This window comes from Geotrypetes seraphini, chromosome 1 (genome assembly GCF_902459505.1).
Source record: "Geotrypetes seraphini chromosome 1, aGeoSer1.1, whole genome shotgun sequence".
In the NCBI taxonomy this organism is placed as follows: Eukaryota; Metazoa; Chordata; class Amphibia; order Gymnophiona; family Dermophiidae; genus Geotrypetes; species Geotrypetes seraphini.
The window spans coordinates 432,024,310-432,040,534 of NC_047084.1; the positions used below are offsets into that span (position 1 = coordinate 432,024,310).

Below are 16,225 nucleotides of genomic sequence, written 5' to 3' on the forward strand. Positions count from 1 at the left end.
TCAGATTGAGCAGGTTCCTGGGATTTAGCCATTTGGTGTCTTTATCATCAAAATGTCGAAATGTTCTGCTCAATATGTGGTGGTGGCCAAAAAAAACCCCAAACAATGTTAGGAATTATTAGGAAAATCTTAGAGAATACAACAAAATATATCGGAAAAGGTATCATGACTTCACATTGTATATTGTATACAATTCTGGCCACCACATTAAAAAAAAGATATAACAGAATTGGGAAAGGTTACAGAGAAGGCAACCAAAATGATTAATGGTTTAGAATTACCCTCATATAATAAGGTTAGGGAGGTTGGGCTCCTTTGGAGAAGACTGAGGGGAGACAAGATAGAGGTCTATAAAATCTGAAGTAGAGTACAACAGATGAACGCAAATCATTTGTTCAGTTTGTCAGAATATAAAACGACTAGTGTATACACTATGAAGTTACTATATAATACATTCAAAACAAATTGTAGAAAATAAGTTTTTTGGGTTTCTTTTTGTAAATCTTTATTCATTTTACATCTTAACAAGTGTAACAATAAATAACAGTTGAAATTGAATACATCACTTGAATCTCTATCATATTCACATTAAAACATTAAAATTGTAACCCAATCCATCCCAACCCAACCATAACCTGTGCATTCACAAACCTCATATACAATATTCTTTATTATTGATCTAAATATTTAATAAAATTATGAAATCCCCCACCACTTCCTTTTTATTGTATTTATAATGGAAAAAGGTATCTATTCATATCAATATCTTGTCAATGGCCCCCAAATCTCATTAAATTTATTATAGTTCCCTCTTTATATAGCAATTGCTCTTTCCATTTTATAAATGTGACATAATGAATTCCACCAGAAGCAATTGAGTCTATTCCAGTTCTTCCAATTAAATGTGATTTGTTGTATGGCGACTCTTGTCATGAAAAGCTTATTATTGTTAGACAAAATTTGACTCTGCGTCCTCAATGATATTCCAAATAGAATTGTATCATAAGATAATGCCACATGGTTCTCCAATAAACAATTTATTTGACCCCAAATAGATTTCCAAAAGGCTAAAATAAAATAAAGGGACAATATAATAATAAATGATCTAGAGTCCCAACTTCAAGATTACAATGCCTGCATCTATTAGACTTAGAGCTATTCAACTTTTGCAATCTAACTGGGATCCAAAAAGCTCTATGTAAGAGAAAAAAACAAGTTTGTCTCATAGATGCGGAGACTGTAGATCTCATTCTCCAAGACCAAATCCGTGGCCATTGAGACACATTAATCTGATGCTTAATCTCAATGCTCCAAATATCTGTTAAGACCATTTTTAGGCTTCTCTTTAACTACCGTATTTTCTCGCATATAACGCGCGCGTTATACACAATTTTTACAAACCGCGCATAACCTTGCGCGTTATACGCGTGAGCGCGTTGTACAAAATTTTTTTTACATAGTTCTCCCCCCCCCCCGACGTCCGTTTCACCCCCCCCCCCCCCGCAGGACCGCTCGCACCCCCACCCCGAAGGACCACGCACCCGCACCCCGAAGGACCGCTCGCACGCACTCCCACCCACACCCCCAGCCTGAAGGACCGCTCGCACCCCCACAGCCTCCGGACCCCCCCCCCATCATGTAGAAGCTCCTACCGGTGTCCTGCTGCTTCCTCTTCCGGCGGTCCTGCCCTTTCTCTGACGTCAAGCCCTCTTGCCCCGCCGACTCCCCGATACGAGGGAGCTCAAGCCCTCATGCCCCAGCCAACCGCGGCACCCCCGACACGATCGGGGCAAGAGGGAGCTCAAGACCTCTTGCCCCCCGACTCCCCGACAAGATCGGAGCAAAAGGGAGCCCAAGCCCTCTTGCCCCGCCGACTCCCCAACTCCCCGACAATATCGGGCCAGGAGGGAGCCCAAGTCCTCCTGGCCCTGGCGACCCCCTTCCCCCGCTAGTTGTTCGGGCCAGGAGGGAGCCCAAACCCTCCTGGCCACGGCGACCCTCTACCCCCACCCCACACTACATTACGGGCAGGAGGGATCCCAGGCCCTCCTGCCCTCGACGCAAACCCCCCTCCCCCCAACGACCGTCCCCCCCAAGAACCTCCGACCGCCCCCCCAGCCGACCCGCGACCCCCCTGGCCGACCCCCACCCCCCTTCCCCGTACCTTTGTGTAGTTGGCCGGACAGACGGGAGCCAAACCCGCCTGTCCGGCAGGCAGCCAACGACGGAATGAGGCCGGATTGGCCCATCCATCCCAAAGCTCCGCCTACTGGTGGGGCCTAAGGCGCCTGGGCAAATCAGGAGCCTTAGGTCCCTCCTGGGGGCGGGGCCTGAGGCACATGGGCCCAACCCGACCAGGAGGGCAGGAGGGGAAGGGGGGTGGGGGTCGGCCAGGGGGGGTCACAGGTCGGCTGGGGGGCAGTCGTTGGGGGGAGGGGGGTTTGCGTCGAGGGCAGGAGGGCCTGGGATCCCTCCTGCCCGTAATGTAGTGCGGGGTGGGGGTAGGGGGTCGCCGTGGCCAGGAGGGTTTGGGCTGCCTCCTGGCCCGAACAACTATCGGGGGGGGGGGTCGCCAGGGCCAGGAGGACTTGGGCTCCCTCCTGGCCCGAACAACTAGCGGGGGGAGGGGTCTCCAGAGCCAGGAGGGCTTGGGCTCCCTCCTGGCCCGATATTGTCGGGGAGTTGGGGAGTCAGCGGGGCAAGAGGGCTTGGGCTCCCTTTTGCCCCGATCGTGTCGGGGAGTTGGGGGGGCAAAAGGGCTTGAACTCCCTCTTGCCCCGATCGTGTCGGGGGTGCCGCGGTTGGCTGGGGCAAGAGGGCTTGAGCTCCCTCTTGCCCCGATCGTGTCCGGGAGTCGGCGGGGCAAGAGGGCTTGACGTCAGAAAGGGCGGGACCGCCAAGAGGAAGCAGCAGGACACTGGTAGGAGCTTCTACATGATGGGGGGGGGTCGGGAGGCTGTGGGGGTGCGAGCGGTCCTTCGGGGTGGGGGTGCGAGCGGTCCTGCGGGGGGGGTGAATCGGACGTCGGGGGGGGGCATCAGGCTTTCAGGGTGGGGACAGGACTTCAAGGGGGAGAGGAGAGTCGGGGCGGGCGAAAGGAGAGTCGGGGTGGCCAGAGGAGAGTCGAGTCGGGCAGCATGCGCGGTATACGGGTGTGCGCGGTATACAAAATTTTTTTTACATATATTTTGGTTTCCCGCGCACTATACCCGTGTGCGCGTTTTACATGGGTGCGCGTTATCTACGTGAAAATACGGTAATCCACTTATCAATTTATACCACTGTGTGGCCTGGTGTCCCAGGAAGTCCACTTGAAAGCATAAGAACTCCAAACTATAATGATTGTTAAGGGTTTTCCATTCAGGGAACCCCGCCTGAATGGCCTGCTTCAATTGCAACCATCTAAAACTTTGCGATTTATTAAGGCCATATTTATATTGCAATTGTGAAAATTCAAGCAGTTTACCATTTGAAATAACATCCTCCAAAATACGTATCTCTGCTATCTTCCAATGCTTCTAGATGACCTTAAATCCGCCAATTTGAATCCTGGAGTTTAGCCATATAGTTTGATTTGTTGATTTTTGTATTGGAACAGATGTTAAATTATTAATATATCGTAATGTTTTCCATGTATCCATTAATATTCTGCTTTCCTTATACAATCTAGATATTTTAATACTAAGAACATAAGCGCAGAGGAAACATGAGTCGCCATTCCAACCATAGCCAGTCTGGGGTATTATCTATGAGTTCTGGGAGGACCCAATACATACCCTGGCGCAAAATATAGGCTTGATGATACCTATAAAAGTTTGGAAAATTTACCCCACCCTCTTTAATGCTTACTTGAATTGATTGAAAAATTCGGAAAATTCTCAGGTTATAAGATAAATTGGAGTAAATCAGAAGTTCTTCCACTGAATGTGCATTACACAAAAGGGTTGTTTGATTCATTTTCTTTTATATGGAAAGAAGATGGATTAAAATATTTAGGAATTTGGATTAAAAATATGCTGGAAGACACAATGAAGGAGAATGAAAAATCTTTGTTGCAGATGGTAACAGAATGTGCGAGCAATGGAACCCTTTACATCTTTCTTGGTGGAGGAGAGTTCACATGATTAAAATGATGATATTGCCTGTGGTTTGTTATCAAATGAGTATGTTACCATTTTTTTTTAGAGTCCTTTTATAAAAAGTTAAACAGTATTCTTATCAAATTTGTTTGGCTAGGTAAAACTCCTAGAATCGCTCTAGTATCTTTATAGAAAATAAGTTTATCCCAGGACAAGCAGGTATGATATTCTCACATGTGGGTGACGTCATCTACGGAGCCCCAGCGCGGACAGCTTTTCAAGCAAACTTGATTGAAATTTCAAGTTTGCTACACTGCACCACGCATGTGCATGCCTTCTTGCCCACTAGAGGGCGCATCCCTACCTCGTGGTCCTCAGTTCTTTCTCTTCCGCGGAGCCAGAAGCCCTGTGGAAATTGTGCTCTTACTTTTGCCTTCTGTCACCGCGGCTGTGTCCTTTTTTCGACTCGGTCGCTGTGTTTTTCTTTGTTGTTCTTTTTATTTCTTCAAGTTTTCGTTGAAAAAATAAATAAATAAAACTTTTCCGTTCGGCTCCGGGGGCTCCCAGTAGCCGCGGCCGCGGGACCTCACTTGTTCCCGGCCGGTTTTTGGGCCCATGTCCCGTCCTGTGACGGGCTTTAAAAAGTGCACCCGGTGCGATCGGCTTCTGTCGATTACCGATCCTCACCGGTGGTGCTTGCGTTGTCTAGGCCCTGAGCACCCCTCCGACACCTGTTCCCGGTGCTCCACTTTTCAACGGAGAGCTCTCCGCTGCCGTCAGGCTCGTATGGCGGAGCTCTTTGCAGTTGACCCCGCAGCGGGGAAGGCCTCGACGTCAGCCTCGGCTTCGGCCCCGGCCTTGACCTCGGCCTCGACTCCTTCGTCCTCGCCCCGGGAACCCCCGGCGTCGAAGCCGGTGTCTTCGACCCCGAAGTCGGCAAAGGGTAAGTCCTCACTTCCTGCTTCTGTTTCAGCCTCGAAGAAGCCATCCTCGAGCTCCTCGGCGGGGGCGGGTGGGTCGTCCTCGGCCCCGCCCTGAGCGCCGAAGTCGGGTGCCCCGCGGGAATACTCGGTACCGAGGTCGCCCTCGAGGGAGCACCCAACGGCCCCGGACCTGCCAACTATGATGGGGGTTCCCGTCTTTCAGGACCTGCTCCGGGCTCTCATTGCCTCGGAGCTGTCCGGGGCCCTCACGCACCTTCAGCAGGCTTCGGCCTCGGCGTCGGTGACCTCTGTCTCGGTGCCCCCGACTTCGGGCCCGGGGGGGGTTTCGGCCTCAGCCCCGACCTTGCCCTCGACCTCGGTTGACCAGCCTGAGCGGAGTGTGCGGCCTCGGGACAAGGTGCGGCGGGCTCGGAGGATCTCTTCGTCCTCGTCGAGGTCCTCCCGGGGTTCCTCGCCCTCGGGTCGGCCTCGGGCGAAGCGTCGGTCGAGGAAGCCCAAACGCCACCGGGCTTCTCCTCGACGACACGGTCGCTCCTTGCCGACCGGGGCCGAGACCCTGCGGGTCTCCGAACTGCGCCTCGATAACCCGAGGCTTTTTCGTTCGTCTGAGGTTGAGTGCTCGAGGGATTCTTCGCCAAGACGAAAGGGGCGTGCCTCGGTGCCCCATACCCCGGGGACTTCCCGAAGGGGGTCCTCGGGGCCTAGGCGGTCCCCGACCCCGTCCAGATCGCTCGGTGCGGCTTCGTGGGGCTCGGGGTCTGGCACGGGGAAGGAACCTCGATATTCACGCGAGGCTTCTCCTTCCTTCTTGGCGAGGCGCTCGTCTCGATCTCCCTCTCCGCCTTCGAAGCCCTCCTCCTTCTCGAGGTTCATTCTGGATATGGGAAGGGCTTTGGACCTTGATCTGGGAGCAGGATCAAAGTACACGAAGGAGTTCTTGGAGGAGCAGGATTTGCCCTCCCCTCCTCGAGAGACACCTCGGCTGCCTCTCAATAAAGTTCTTAACCAGACCTTTTTGAGGAACCTTGACTCCCCTCTTACAGTCACAGCGGTGCCTTCTAAGATGGAGTCTAAATATCGCACGGTTCCGTGCAAGGGCTTTGACAAGGCACAGCTGTCCCACCAGTCTTTACTGGTGGAGTCAGCTTTGAAGAAGTCGCAGCCTTCCAGAGTCTCGGTGGCTGTTCCCCTCGGACGGGAGGGACGGACCTTGGACAAGTTTGGTCGTCGCCTCTATTCCAACTCTTTAATGGCGACCAGGGTCCTGAATTACGCATTCACCTTCTCGTCTTATTTGAGACAGATGGTGAAGTCGTTGCCGAGGTATTATGGAGTCATGCCAGATTCCCATAAAGAGGATTTTGGGGCTTTTATGTCCAACTTGTCCCATCTGCGTCTCTACCTCTTCCATGCGGTGTATGACGCATTTGAGCTCGCCTCTCGGGTGTCAGCCTTCGCGGTGGCCATGCGCCGCCTGGCATGGCTCCGTACCCTGGATATGGACCCGAACTTACAAGAACGTCTGGCCAATCTTCCATGTGTTGGCTCAGAGCTGTTTGATGAGTCCTTGGAGGCGGCGACCAAGCTTTTGTCTGAACACGAGCGCTCTATTGCCTCATTGGTCCGTCCCAAACCCAGGGCTCCGCCGCAGAAGCCGTTTAGACCTCCTCCGCGGCGGTACCCGCAGAAGTCGACGCCGGCCTTCTCCAGGCCTCCGCCCCGACGTCCCCAGCAGCAGGGCAGGGCGTCTCAACCAAAGCCTCAGGCGCAAGGAGCGTCTAAACCCGCTCCATCTTTTTGACATGATGCGCGGTTGGGAGCGGGCCCCCTCCGCACTGTCAAAGGACCCCCTTCCTATCGGGGGCCGATTGCAGGTCTTTCTCCCAGCATGGGCCGAGATCACGTCGGACGCTTGGGTGCTCCGGATCATCTCCGAGGGCTACTCGCTAAATTTCTTATCCATGCCACCGGAACATCCGCCAGGGGCCTCTCTTTGCTGCCGAGACCAGCTTCCTCTTCTCCTGTCCGAGGCCAGGTCCTTGTTGGGCCTTCGGGCGGTGGAGCATGTGCCCCCGAACCAAAGGGGACGGGGGTTTTACTCCCGTTACTTTTTGGTCCCGAAGAAGACCGGGGACTTACGCCCCATTCTGGACCTCCGGAGGCTCAACAAGTTCCTTGTCCGGGAGAAGTTCCGTATGTTGTCCCTTCCAGTCCTATACCCTCTACTAGACTCGGGGGACTGGATGTGCTCCCTGGACCTGAAGGAAGCATATACGCATGTTCCGGTGCATCCCGCCTTTCGCCAGTACTTACGGTTCCAGGTGGGGGAGTTGCACCTCCAATATCGAGTCCTCCCCTTCGGGCTGGCCTCGTCTCCTCGGGTCTTTACGAAGTGTATGCTGGTGGTCGCGGCTGCCCTACGATCCCAGGGGCTGCAGGTCTTCCCCTACCTGGACGATTGGCTGATCAAGGCTTCATCCCGGGAAGGGGTTATCTCAGCGACCCGACAGACTATCATCTTTCTTCAACGTCTGGGGTTCGAGGTAAATTTTCCCAAATCGCAGTTGTGCCCGGCTCAATCCCTTCAGTTTATCGGGGCCGTGCTGGACACGGTTCGCCTTCGTGCATTCCTGCCCTCGTCGAGACTGGAGGCTCTGCTTCGCCTGGCCCGTCAGATTCTGCTGCAGCGCTCCGTCTCTGCACACCGGCTGATGATCCTGCTCGGCCACATGGCTTCGACAGTTCATGTCACGCCGTTTGCCCGATTGCGTCTGAGACTCCCTCAGTGGACCTTGGCCTCCCAGTGGCGCCAGGATCGAGACCCGCTCTCCCTTCCTGTAACGGTCACTCCTTCCTTGAGACGATCGCTCCGTTGGTGGACCAACTCTTCCAATCTTTCCGGGGGTTTGCTCTTTCTCGTCCCTCCACATCGCAAGGTCCTAACCACGGACTCTTCGGAGTATGCGTGGGGGGCTCACCTCGACGGTCTGCGGACTCAAGCGCTATGGTCGGTGGAGGACCGTCGTTGTCACATCAATGTGTTGGAGCTTCGTGCCATTTTTCTGGCAGCTCGAGCCTTCGGTCATCTGCTACGCAATCAGGTGGTCCTGGTACGGACGGACAACCAAGTGGCGATGTATTATGTAAACAAACAAGGGGGAACGGGCTCTTGGTCCCTGTGCCGGGAAGCCTTGCGCCTTTGGGAATGGGCGACCTCCCAGAACATCTTCCTGCGGGCGGTCTACATTCAGGGAGAAAAGAATTGTCTCGCAGACAAACTCAGTCGTCTTCTCCAGCCGCACGAGTGGTCGCTAAACTCCCGAGTCCTACGCGAGGTCTTCGACCGCTGGGGGACTCCTCAGGTGGATCTCTTTGCTTCCCCGGAGACTCTCAAACTGCCCCTCTATTGTTCCCGGATTTACTCCCAGGACCGTCTCGAGGCAGATGCCATCCTTCTCGACTGGGGAGGGAGATTCCTTTATGCGTTTCCTCCTTTTCCTCTGATCTTGAGGACGTTGGTTCACCTCAAGTCATCCAGAGCCACTATGATTCTCATAGCGCCACGTTGGCCTCGTCAGCACTGGTTTTCCCTGCTCCTTCAACTCAGTGCCAGGGAGCCTCTACTTCTGCCAGTTTTTCCCTCTCTGCTGTCTCAGAGTTGGGGTTCGCTGTTGCATCCCAATCTTCAGTCATTACATCTGACGGCTTGGTTCCTTTCCCCCTGACTCCGGCGGTCAGGGAGGTGTTGGAAGCCTCGCGCAAGGCCTCGACTCGGCTTTGTTATTCACAGAAGTGGACCAGATTTTCATCCTGGTGTACCTCGCACCATCTGGACCCGAATTTGGTTCCGGTGTCCTCGGTTCTGGAATATTTGCTGCATTTGTCCAAGTCTGGGCTGAAGACAACTTCCATCCGGGTGCATCTCGGTGCTATTGCTGCTTTCCATCAGCATCTAGAGGGACGTTCTCTCTCTCTCTTCATCCTCTGGTGGTTCGTTTCATGAGGGGTTTAGTTAATGTTAATCCTCCTCTGAAACCTCCTCCTGTAGTTTGGGATCTGAATGTCGTCTTGGCTCAGCTGATGAAACCTCCCTTTGAGCCAATTGACAAGTCTCTTCCTAAGTTTCTCACTTGGAAGGTGGTCTTTTTACTTGCGCTCACGTCTGCTCGTCGAATTAGTGAGCTTCAGGCTTTGGTTGCGGACCCGCCCTTTACTGTGTTCCATCATGACAAGGTGGTTCTTCGCACCCATCCAAAATTTCTACCTAAGGTTGTGTCTGATTTCCACCTCAATCAGTCTATTGTCCTTCCGGTGTTCTTCCCGAAGCCCCACTCTCATCCTGGTGAGGCGGCTCTTCACACGCTGGACTGTAAGAGGGCGTTGGCTTTTTATCTCCAACGTACCAAGTCTTATCGGAAGGTTCCTCAATTATTTTTGTCCTTTGATCCTAATCGGCTGGGACATCCTGTTTCCAAGCGCACCTTGTCCAACTGGCTAGCTGCTTGTATTTCTTTTTGCTACGCTCAGGCTGGTCTCATGCTCCATGGTCGAGTCACGGGGCATAAGGTCAGGGCTATGGCAGCTTCTGTTGCTTTCCTCCGGTCTACTCCTGTGGAGGAAATATGTAAAGCTGCCACTTGGTCTTCGGTTCATACGTTCACCTCCCACTACTGTCTGGACACTTTGTCCAGAAGCGACGGTCGGTTTGGCCAGTCGGTGTTACGTAACCTGTTTTCCTAAATTGCCATCCTCCCACCTGCCCTTTTTTGGTTGGCTTGGAGGTCACCCACATGTGAGAATATCATGCCTGCTTGTCCTGGGATAAAGCACAGTTACTTACCGTAACAGGTGTTATCCAGGGACAGCAGGCATATATTCTCACAACCCGCCCACCTCCCCGGGGATGGCTTCTTTGCTGGTTATGGAACTGAGGACCACGAGGTGGGGATGCGCCCTCTAGTGGGCAAGAAGGCATGCACATGCGTGGTGCAGTGTAGCAAACTTGAAACTTCAATCAAGTTTGCTTGAAAAGCTGTCCGCGCTGGGGCTCCGTAGATGATGTCACCCACATGTGAGAATATATGCCTGCTGTCCCTGGATAACACCTGTTACGGTAAGTAACTGTGCTTTTCATTCAGTGCATAGTTGAGCTCTGGAACTCATTGTTGGAAGATGTGGTAAAAGAAGTTAGTATAACTGGTTAAAAGGTTTGGACAGATTCATGTAGGAAAAGTCTATTAACCATTTAAGTTAGACATGAAGAAAGCTGCTTCATATTTCTGGGGGTAAGTAGCATAGTCTTGCTACTTTTTAGGATCCTGTCATTTTTTTTGTAGCTACTATTTGCTAACTTAGACAAGTTTCCTCCCATCTTCTGAAAACCATAGTAGCCTCCCACCAGGAGAAAACCAGGATCAAATTGTATATAAGTATCATAAAAATATATCTAATTAAGGAAAAAATGCCCATGCAACTCCTGTCACAAAGACAATGTTCACATAGCTCCATAGGGAGCGTCCGCCAAGATCAATTTAAGTGTATCCAAAGAAATTTGAATTTTAATAATGATGAATACATTCTCACATTTTTATTACAATATCTATTCTCTTTTCAGCTTAAATCTCAAAATGATCGAGAAGCACAAAGCATGGATATCATTTTTACTGAGAGACAAGCGTAAGTACGGTATACAAATTGTTGCATGTTATGTATTGTAACAGGAAAAAGAATTGTAAATATTTTGAGAAACTAGCTGCACACTTTAAAGCATACATTTTCTTTGAGGACAAATATTTAATTCATCATAAAGTTGGGTGACATCATCCTGTTGATGCTAAGTAAACTGATTATTCCAGAACATTCTAGGAATGTTTTACTCTTCTCTGGACCTCTTGGCTGATTCTAAGCCCACTATCTTCCCTTAGTTTTTCCAGCATGTGCTATTTTTTTGTTTTATTCATTGTTTTCCTAGGTACTATGCCTTATTTTAGTAGATATGTGCCATTATTTACACATACACTTGTGTAGATGTAAAAAAAATGTCTATCTGAAGGTCATTCTCAAAGTAGGCCTTTTGGCTGTTGGTGTTTGGTATGACCATTTCAGCAAAGCAAATTAGTGATATTCAAAAGTCATTCTGTTATATCCCTTCCAGATTTCATACGCTAAGTGTTCAATCCCTTCCCACAATCTGGGAGTTGTAGAAATCCAGACACTTTTCTGAGCATGTGCTCCTCCTACCTTATAGAGTGAGTTAGAGCCCCCTACAGTTTCAATTTCTGAAAGCAATTTGTGCAGAAGTCTTTTAAATTGCTATGCTTCTTTTTCTTATTTTTGCTTAAAGTTTGTCTTTTTCAGTAGCTTCAGTGCTTTGAGACCCCTTTCTGGTGGTCCTCTGTCAGAGAAAAGGACACAGTCCCGCGAGTCTGGACTGCTGCTTCATGGAGAAACTTTGGTGGATCTGTGGAGCCAGCCTGCCATGTGCCACCATTCTTTGACTCAGGGTCCATTTCCCTGGGAGTTCGCTTGACTGCTGACCTTGTCAGGAGTTTAATCACAGGCTGCATGCGTCCAGGTGAAAATCCCCTGGGTTTCAGGGCGCAGGCTGCATTTCTCACCCCAGGTCATGTGGAGAGGATCTATGGGTGTGTAGGTTATAGTCGGTGTCCAGCTGACTAGCAATCTGAAGATCTTCAAGTCTGGTCAATTAGGAGCTATTCTGAGGCAGAAAATACTTTATTCCATTCAGCTGCTATGTATGTTGTTTTTTGGGTTTTTTTTACTTGTCCCCCATTTTAATCAATGTATATCGCTTAGAAATCTTTATAAGCATTTAATCAAATTTTAAATAAAACTTGAAACTTGTGTGAAAAGCTGACAGACTAGCACTGCAGAACTGTGAGTAACCAGTTCTCCATTATTTCCTATGGGAACTTTGGGGGTGGTTTGTAAAACATGTTTAAACTCATTTTTCACAGTTTCTGAGGGTAGGGTTCAAGTCCCCCACCTCCCCAGACACCAAATTGCCATTTTTTAATTTTTGGATTTTGTTTGTTTTTGGCACAAATTCTCTGGCTTGTGACCATCTTGGATTTTAATCAGTCTTTTTTTCAAAGTTTTATTTCTGCCTGAAAACCCCTCGATTTAATTAAAAATCATTTGGGATGGACTCCCCAGTCCCTAATCTGTCGAATGTGTGCCTTGATTGTGCCATATTGGTGCTTGATCTACGACCATATACCGTATGCTGCAGTGCGCTGAGAGAGGGGTCTGGAGGTTTGGGCTTCATCTCTTTCAGATCCTAAAAGGCTGGGGAGCCAGCCTGGGTCCGTGATTTCAAGGACATATCTTACCCATAGACCATTCTGGAGTTTGGCGCCAAATGCCTGCATTTCAAATCTGGGGACTCTTTTGGTGCAGTGCAAGCACCTCAGTAGGTCCCTGCAGTGCACATGGTGTGAATTGTCATCAAACTTTTTTTAGCTCCTCTGGAAAGTATGTTCTTCAAACCCAGCTTATTAGACGCAGCCGGTGGGCACGTTGGTTTCTTCTAATCCAGTTGAGCCAGAGACAGAAAATCTTTGTTGATTTGGGAAAGCTCCATTCGTGCTTTATCCCCTAAGGTTCATCATTTTGGGCTGGATTCTGTAACCAGCGCCCAATCTGGTGGCTGCCTTAAAAGCGGCCGCCAATCACATATCAATCATTTTAGGGTGCCGGTTACAGAACCTGTGCATCTGGGATGCACTGGGGAGGGGTCTAAAGCCCTGACTGGCCAGATGCCTAGGTCCCCTCCCATAGGAAGGGCTTTAGGCACCTGGGCCAACTGGAAGTCTTAGGTCTCCTTCCCAGTGCATTCTGAGATGTATTGGGAGTGGCCTAAGACTCTTGATTGGCCAGATCCCTAAGGCCATTCCCATGAGGCAGGAGGGATTGGACATTCCTCCTGTTGGGGATGTTAGCAGGGGGGGATACCGGTAGGAGTGAATGGGCATCTCTCCTGCCAGCCGACTTGTGGTGGGGTTCGTGGGTTCCCTGCTGCGGACGTTCTGCCGATCCTGGCAGGGGAATTCTACCCTACTCCATCAGCTGAGCGGCAGGGACTTCCCAAAGCTGCGATTCTTAACTGGTGCCCTAGAATGATTGACAGGCAATCCGACTTGGGCACTAGTTACAGAATTGCAGCTTTGTGGAGTCCCTGCCACTCAGATGATGGGGGTGGGGGAAATTCAACTGCCGTGATCAGCTGCTGCAGTCTAGCGGCAAAGATAAGTGGCTGAAATGCAAAGTTTTTCCGGGCCTATATTTCAGCAGCCTATCTTGGCATGATTCGTGGTTGGGTAGTCGCTTTAGCCCGCCTACCACTACTTCCAGTGTTGGCCATGCCTACTTTGATGTTCTGTGGGCTAAAGCGGCTACTTAGCCACAATTCCAGCAGCCATTTCAGCCGCCTTTTATTTAGGTGTCGGTAGGCGCTTCAACTCTGCCGTTTCTGATTGCATTTTTCAATTACTTCAGTATAAGCAGGGCGCCTACCTATACCTAAATTTAGGCGCTGGTTATAGAATTTTCCCCTTAGTGAATGAATTGTGAATATAGGCTCCTAAATACTGACAGGAGAGGGGATTAAGGGGAGGGAGCAGAATAGGTAGGATCTCATTAGTCATATATGAATATTTGTATTTGGAAGAGAGTGGTCATAAGGGTTTGAGGAGTAGCAGTACACAGGGAGGTTGTAAAAAACACAAACCTTCAGCAAAAATGTTATCATTTGTCGTAACTACCTGGTGTATAGATGGATCCGGAGAAAATGAGAGGGAGGCATGATTTTCTCACTATTTTTGAAAAATATATTTTCTGGTTCATAATCATTCAGATACTATTATTAATACCTTGTCCATATAATCGGCTATTTATTGCTTGTTGTTTCAGTTAAGAGATTTACATTAAAATGTGAACACACCAAAAACATGCCCATCCAACACTTGCATCACATGGTAACATCCTCCCAAAATAGAAATGTCCAGTCCCTTTTTTTGCACCACCTATAACTCTGCTAAGAAACACTTTACACTTCTCACTGAATCTCTCAGACAAGCTGGAATCTACCAAGACTGGTAATTTGGTATGAAAGGTCAAGATTACCAACAGTGAAAGGGGGAAATGCCCCTTTTTATCATACTGTAGATTCCAATTCGTTTTCAATCGAAAGATTAGCTTCACACCCTGAAGTATTTGTTACCAAAATAGTCTGACAAAATGCTGAGCCTTTATGTCTACATTTGCTATAATATTATGGAGGACAGCCTATATCCTATAAATACTATTATTATTATCATCATCATTATTATTATTCCATGAAAATTTGAATATCTGAATGACTTTTCAAATATCAGTGACTTTAGCACTTATCTAGAATATCGTTTAGTTTGTGCACATTAGCATAGGATTGAGTCGGTCTGGAGAAAGGCTACTAAAATGGTTGGTGGTCTGCATCATAAAGTGTATGGAGACAGACTTAATGATCTCAGTATATTTACTTTGGAGGAAAGGTGGGGGAAGGGAGATATGATAGAGATGTTTTAATACTTACCTAGCATAAATGCGCATGAGACAAGTTTCTTTCAACTGAAAGGAGACTCTGGAATGAGGGGACATAAGATGAAGGTGAAAGGGGGTAGATTCAAAAGTAACCTCAGAAAATACTTTTTCATGGAAAGGGTAGTGAATTCTAGGAGCAGCATCCCGGTGGAGGTGATGGAGACAAAAAATGTTTTTGAATTCAAGAAAGCTTAGGACAAGTATCTCTAAAGGAGAGGAGGGGATAGTGGATGGCATAGTTAGTCAGACTAATAGGTCATATGGTATTTATCTGCCTTCATTTTTCTATGTTTCACTTTATTGAGTGGAAACAAATGATTATACATAAAGTAGGAATGAACAAATTGCAGTGATCCCTAGGAAAACCTCATTGCTTAAGTACCTTTCCATTTTTTTGCTTCAATCACATTTAGCACAGCTTTTAGTTCTGAATACTCAAGTCTTGTGCGTCAATATATTTATCCTCAATAAATCCATCATCATCTGTGGCAAATGCATGCACTTGTTCAAATACCACTATAGCGTCATCTTCTCTGTTTGAGAATGTTCCTATATAATTCTTATCTGTGGCAAATTCTTCTTCAAACATGTTAAATGTATCATCTTCCAGACGCTGATGATTATAGCTTATCACATACTTGTACCAAGTTGGAACTTTCATAGCCAGCAAAATAAGTAGTGCTGTAGTCAGGGCAACTACAATAACCCCCACTACAAATTTCCAGCTTTTGCCAAATAGAAAAGTACCTGTCAAAGAAAAAAAACATTGAAATTCAGAACCAAATACAGTTTAAATAATAACATATATTGTACACATAATGTAAAGAATATATATTATTATCAAAGGACAAGCAAGTCTTCTATTCTCACAGATGGGCGATTTTATCCGACGGAACCTGATATGGAACTTGCTAGTATAAATGTATGCAGAAGTTTCTAAAAGCGCTGTACTTAAATGATTGGGTCCCTCAGTCCTATAATATAACTGATAGAATACAACTCCAGGGAGAGGTGGAAGGTATGTGAGAATATTTGGCCAGCTGTCCTGGGAAAACACCTGCTACAGGTAACTTAATGCTGGCACACATTTATGCTAGCAAGCTCCTTACCAGGTTGTGTTGGATGATGTCACCCAGCTGTGAGAATATTCAGCCTGCTGCCCTCAAAGAACACCTGCTTGCTTTACTGCTTGAAAATTAGAGTAAGGAGCTTTGAATGGCAGATACAGTTATCCTGTGATGGATGGGATGGAGGTGGTATTGGTAAAAGATCTTTTTTTGTTGAATTCTATTTATCATGTTGTTCATTATCTTGGGCAAGTTTATAGTTGGGAGAGGACGAGAAGTCTATAAGTAAATAAATGAAATGAAATCATATCTGTTGATCTCAAGGTTGCAAAACAGTATGACTAGACCGTAGTGGGAGCCAAAAGAATGCTAGGTTGTTCTCTGTGAACAAGTGTTCTCCGTGAACAAGAAGGCATAATATTTTCATATGTTGGTGACGTCATCCACAGAACCTGGTATAGACACTACCAAGTGCATAGTCGGTTTAAATTTTTAGGCAGTGCCCATGTTTTGTGCATACCAGTGCCTTTCTACC

General features: G+C 48.3%; 2 protein-coding genes across 9 annotated transcripts in view; one reads left to right on the plus strand and one right to left on the minus strand.

Moving 5' to 3' along the window:
* Nucleotides 1-16,225, plus strand: part of IFT74 (intraflagellar transport 74) — a 305,175-nt gene that overhangs the window by 92,752 nt on the left and 196,198 nt on the right. For all 7 annotated transcript variants that reach the window (XM_033919374.1, XM_033919366.1, XM_033919348.1 and 4 more), the window contains one exon: nucleotides 10,638-10,699. In XM_033919374.1, coding sequence (XP_033775265.1) covers nucleotides 10,638-10,699 — 62 coding nt within the window. The remainder of the gene's footprint in view (nucleotides 1-10,637; nucleotides 10,700-16,225) is intronic.
* Nucleotides 14,633-16,225, minus strand: part of LRRC19 (leucine rich repeat containing 19) — a 51,892-nt gene continuing 50,299 nt past the window's right edge. For both annotated transcript variants that reach the window (XM_033919411.1, XM_033919403.1), the window contains one exon: nucleotides 14,633-15,370. In XM_033919411.1, coding sequence (XP_033775302.1) covers nucleotides 15,045-15,370 — 326 coding nt within the window. In that variant the 3' untranslated portion in view covers nucleotides 14,633-15,044. The remainder of the gene's footprint in view (nucleotides 15,371-16,225) is intronic.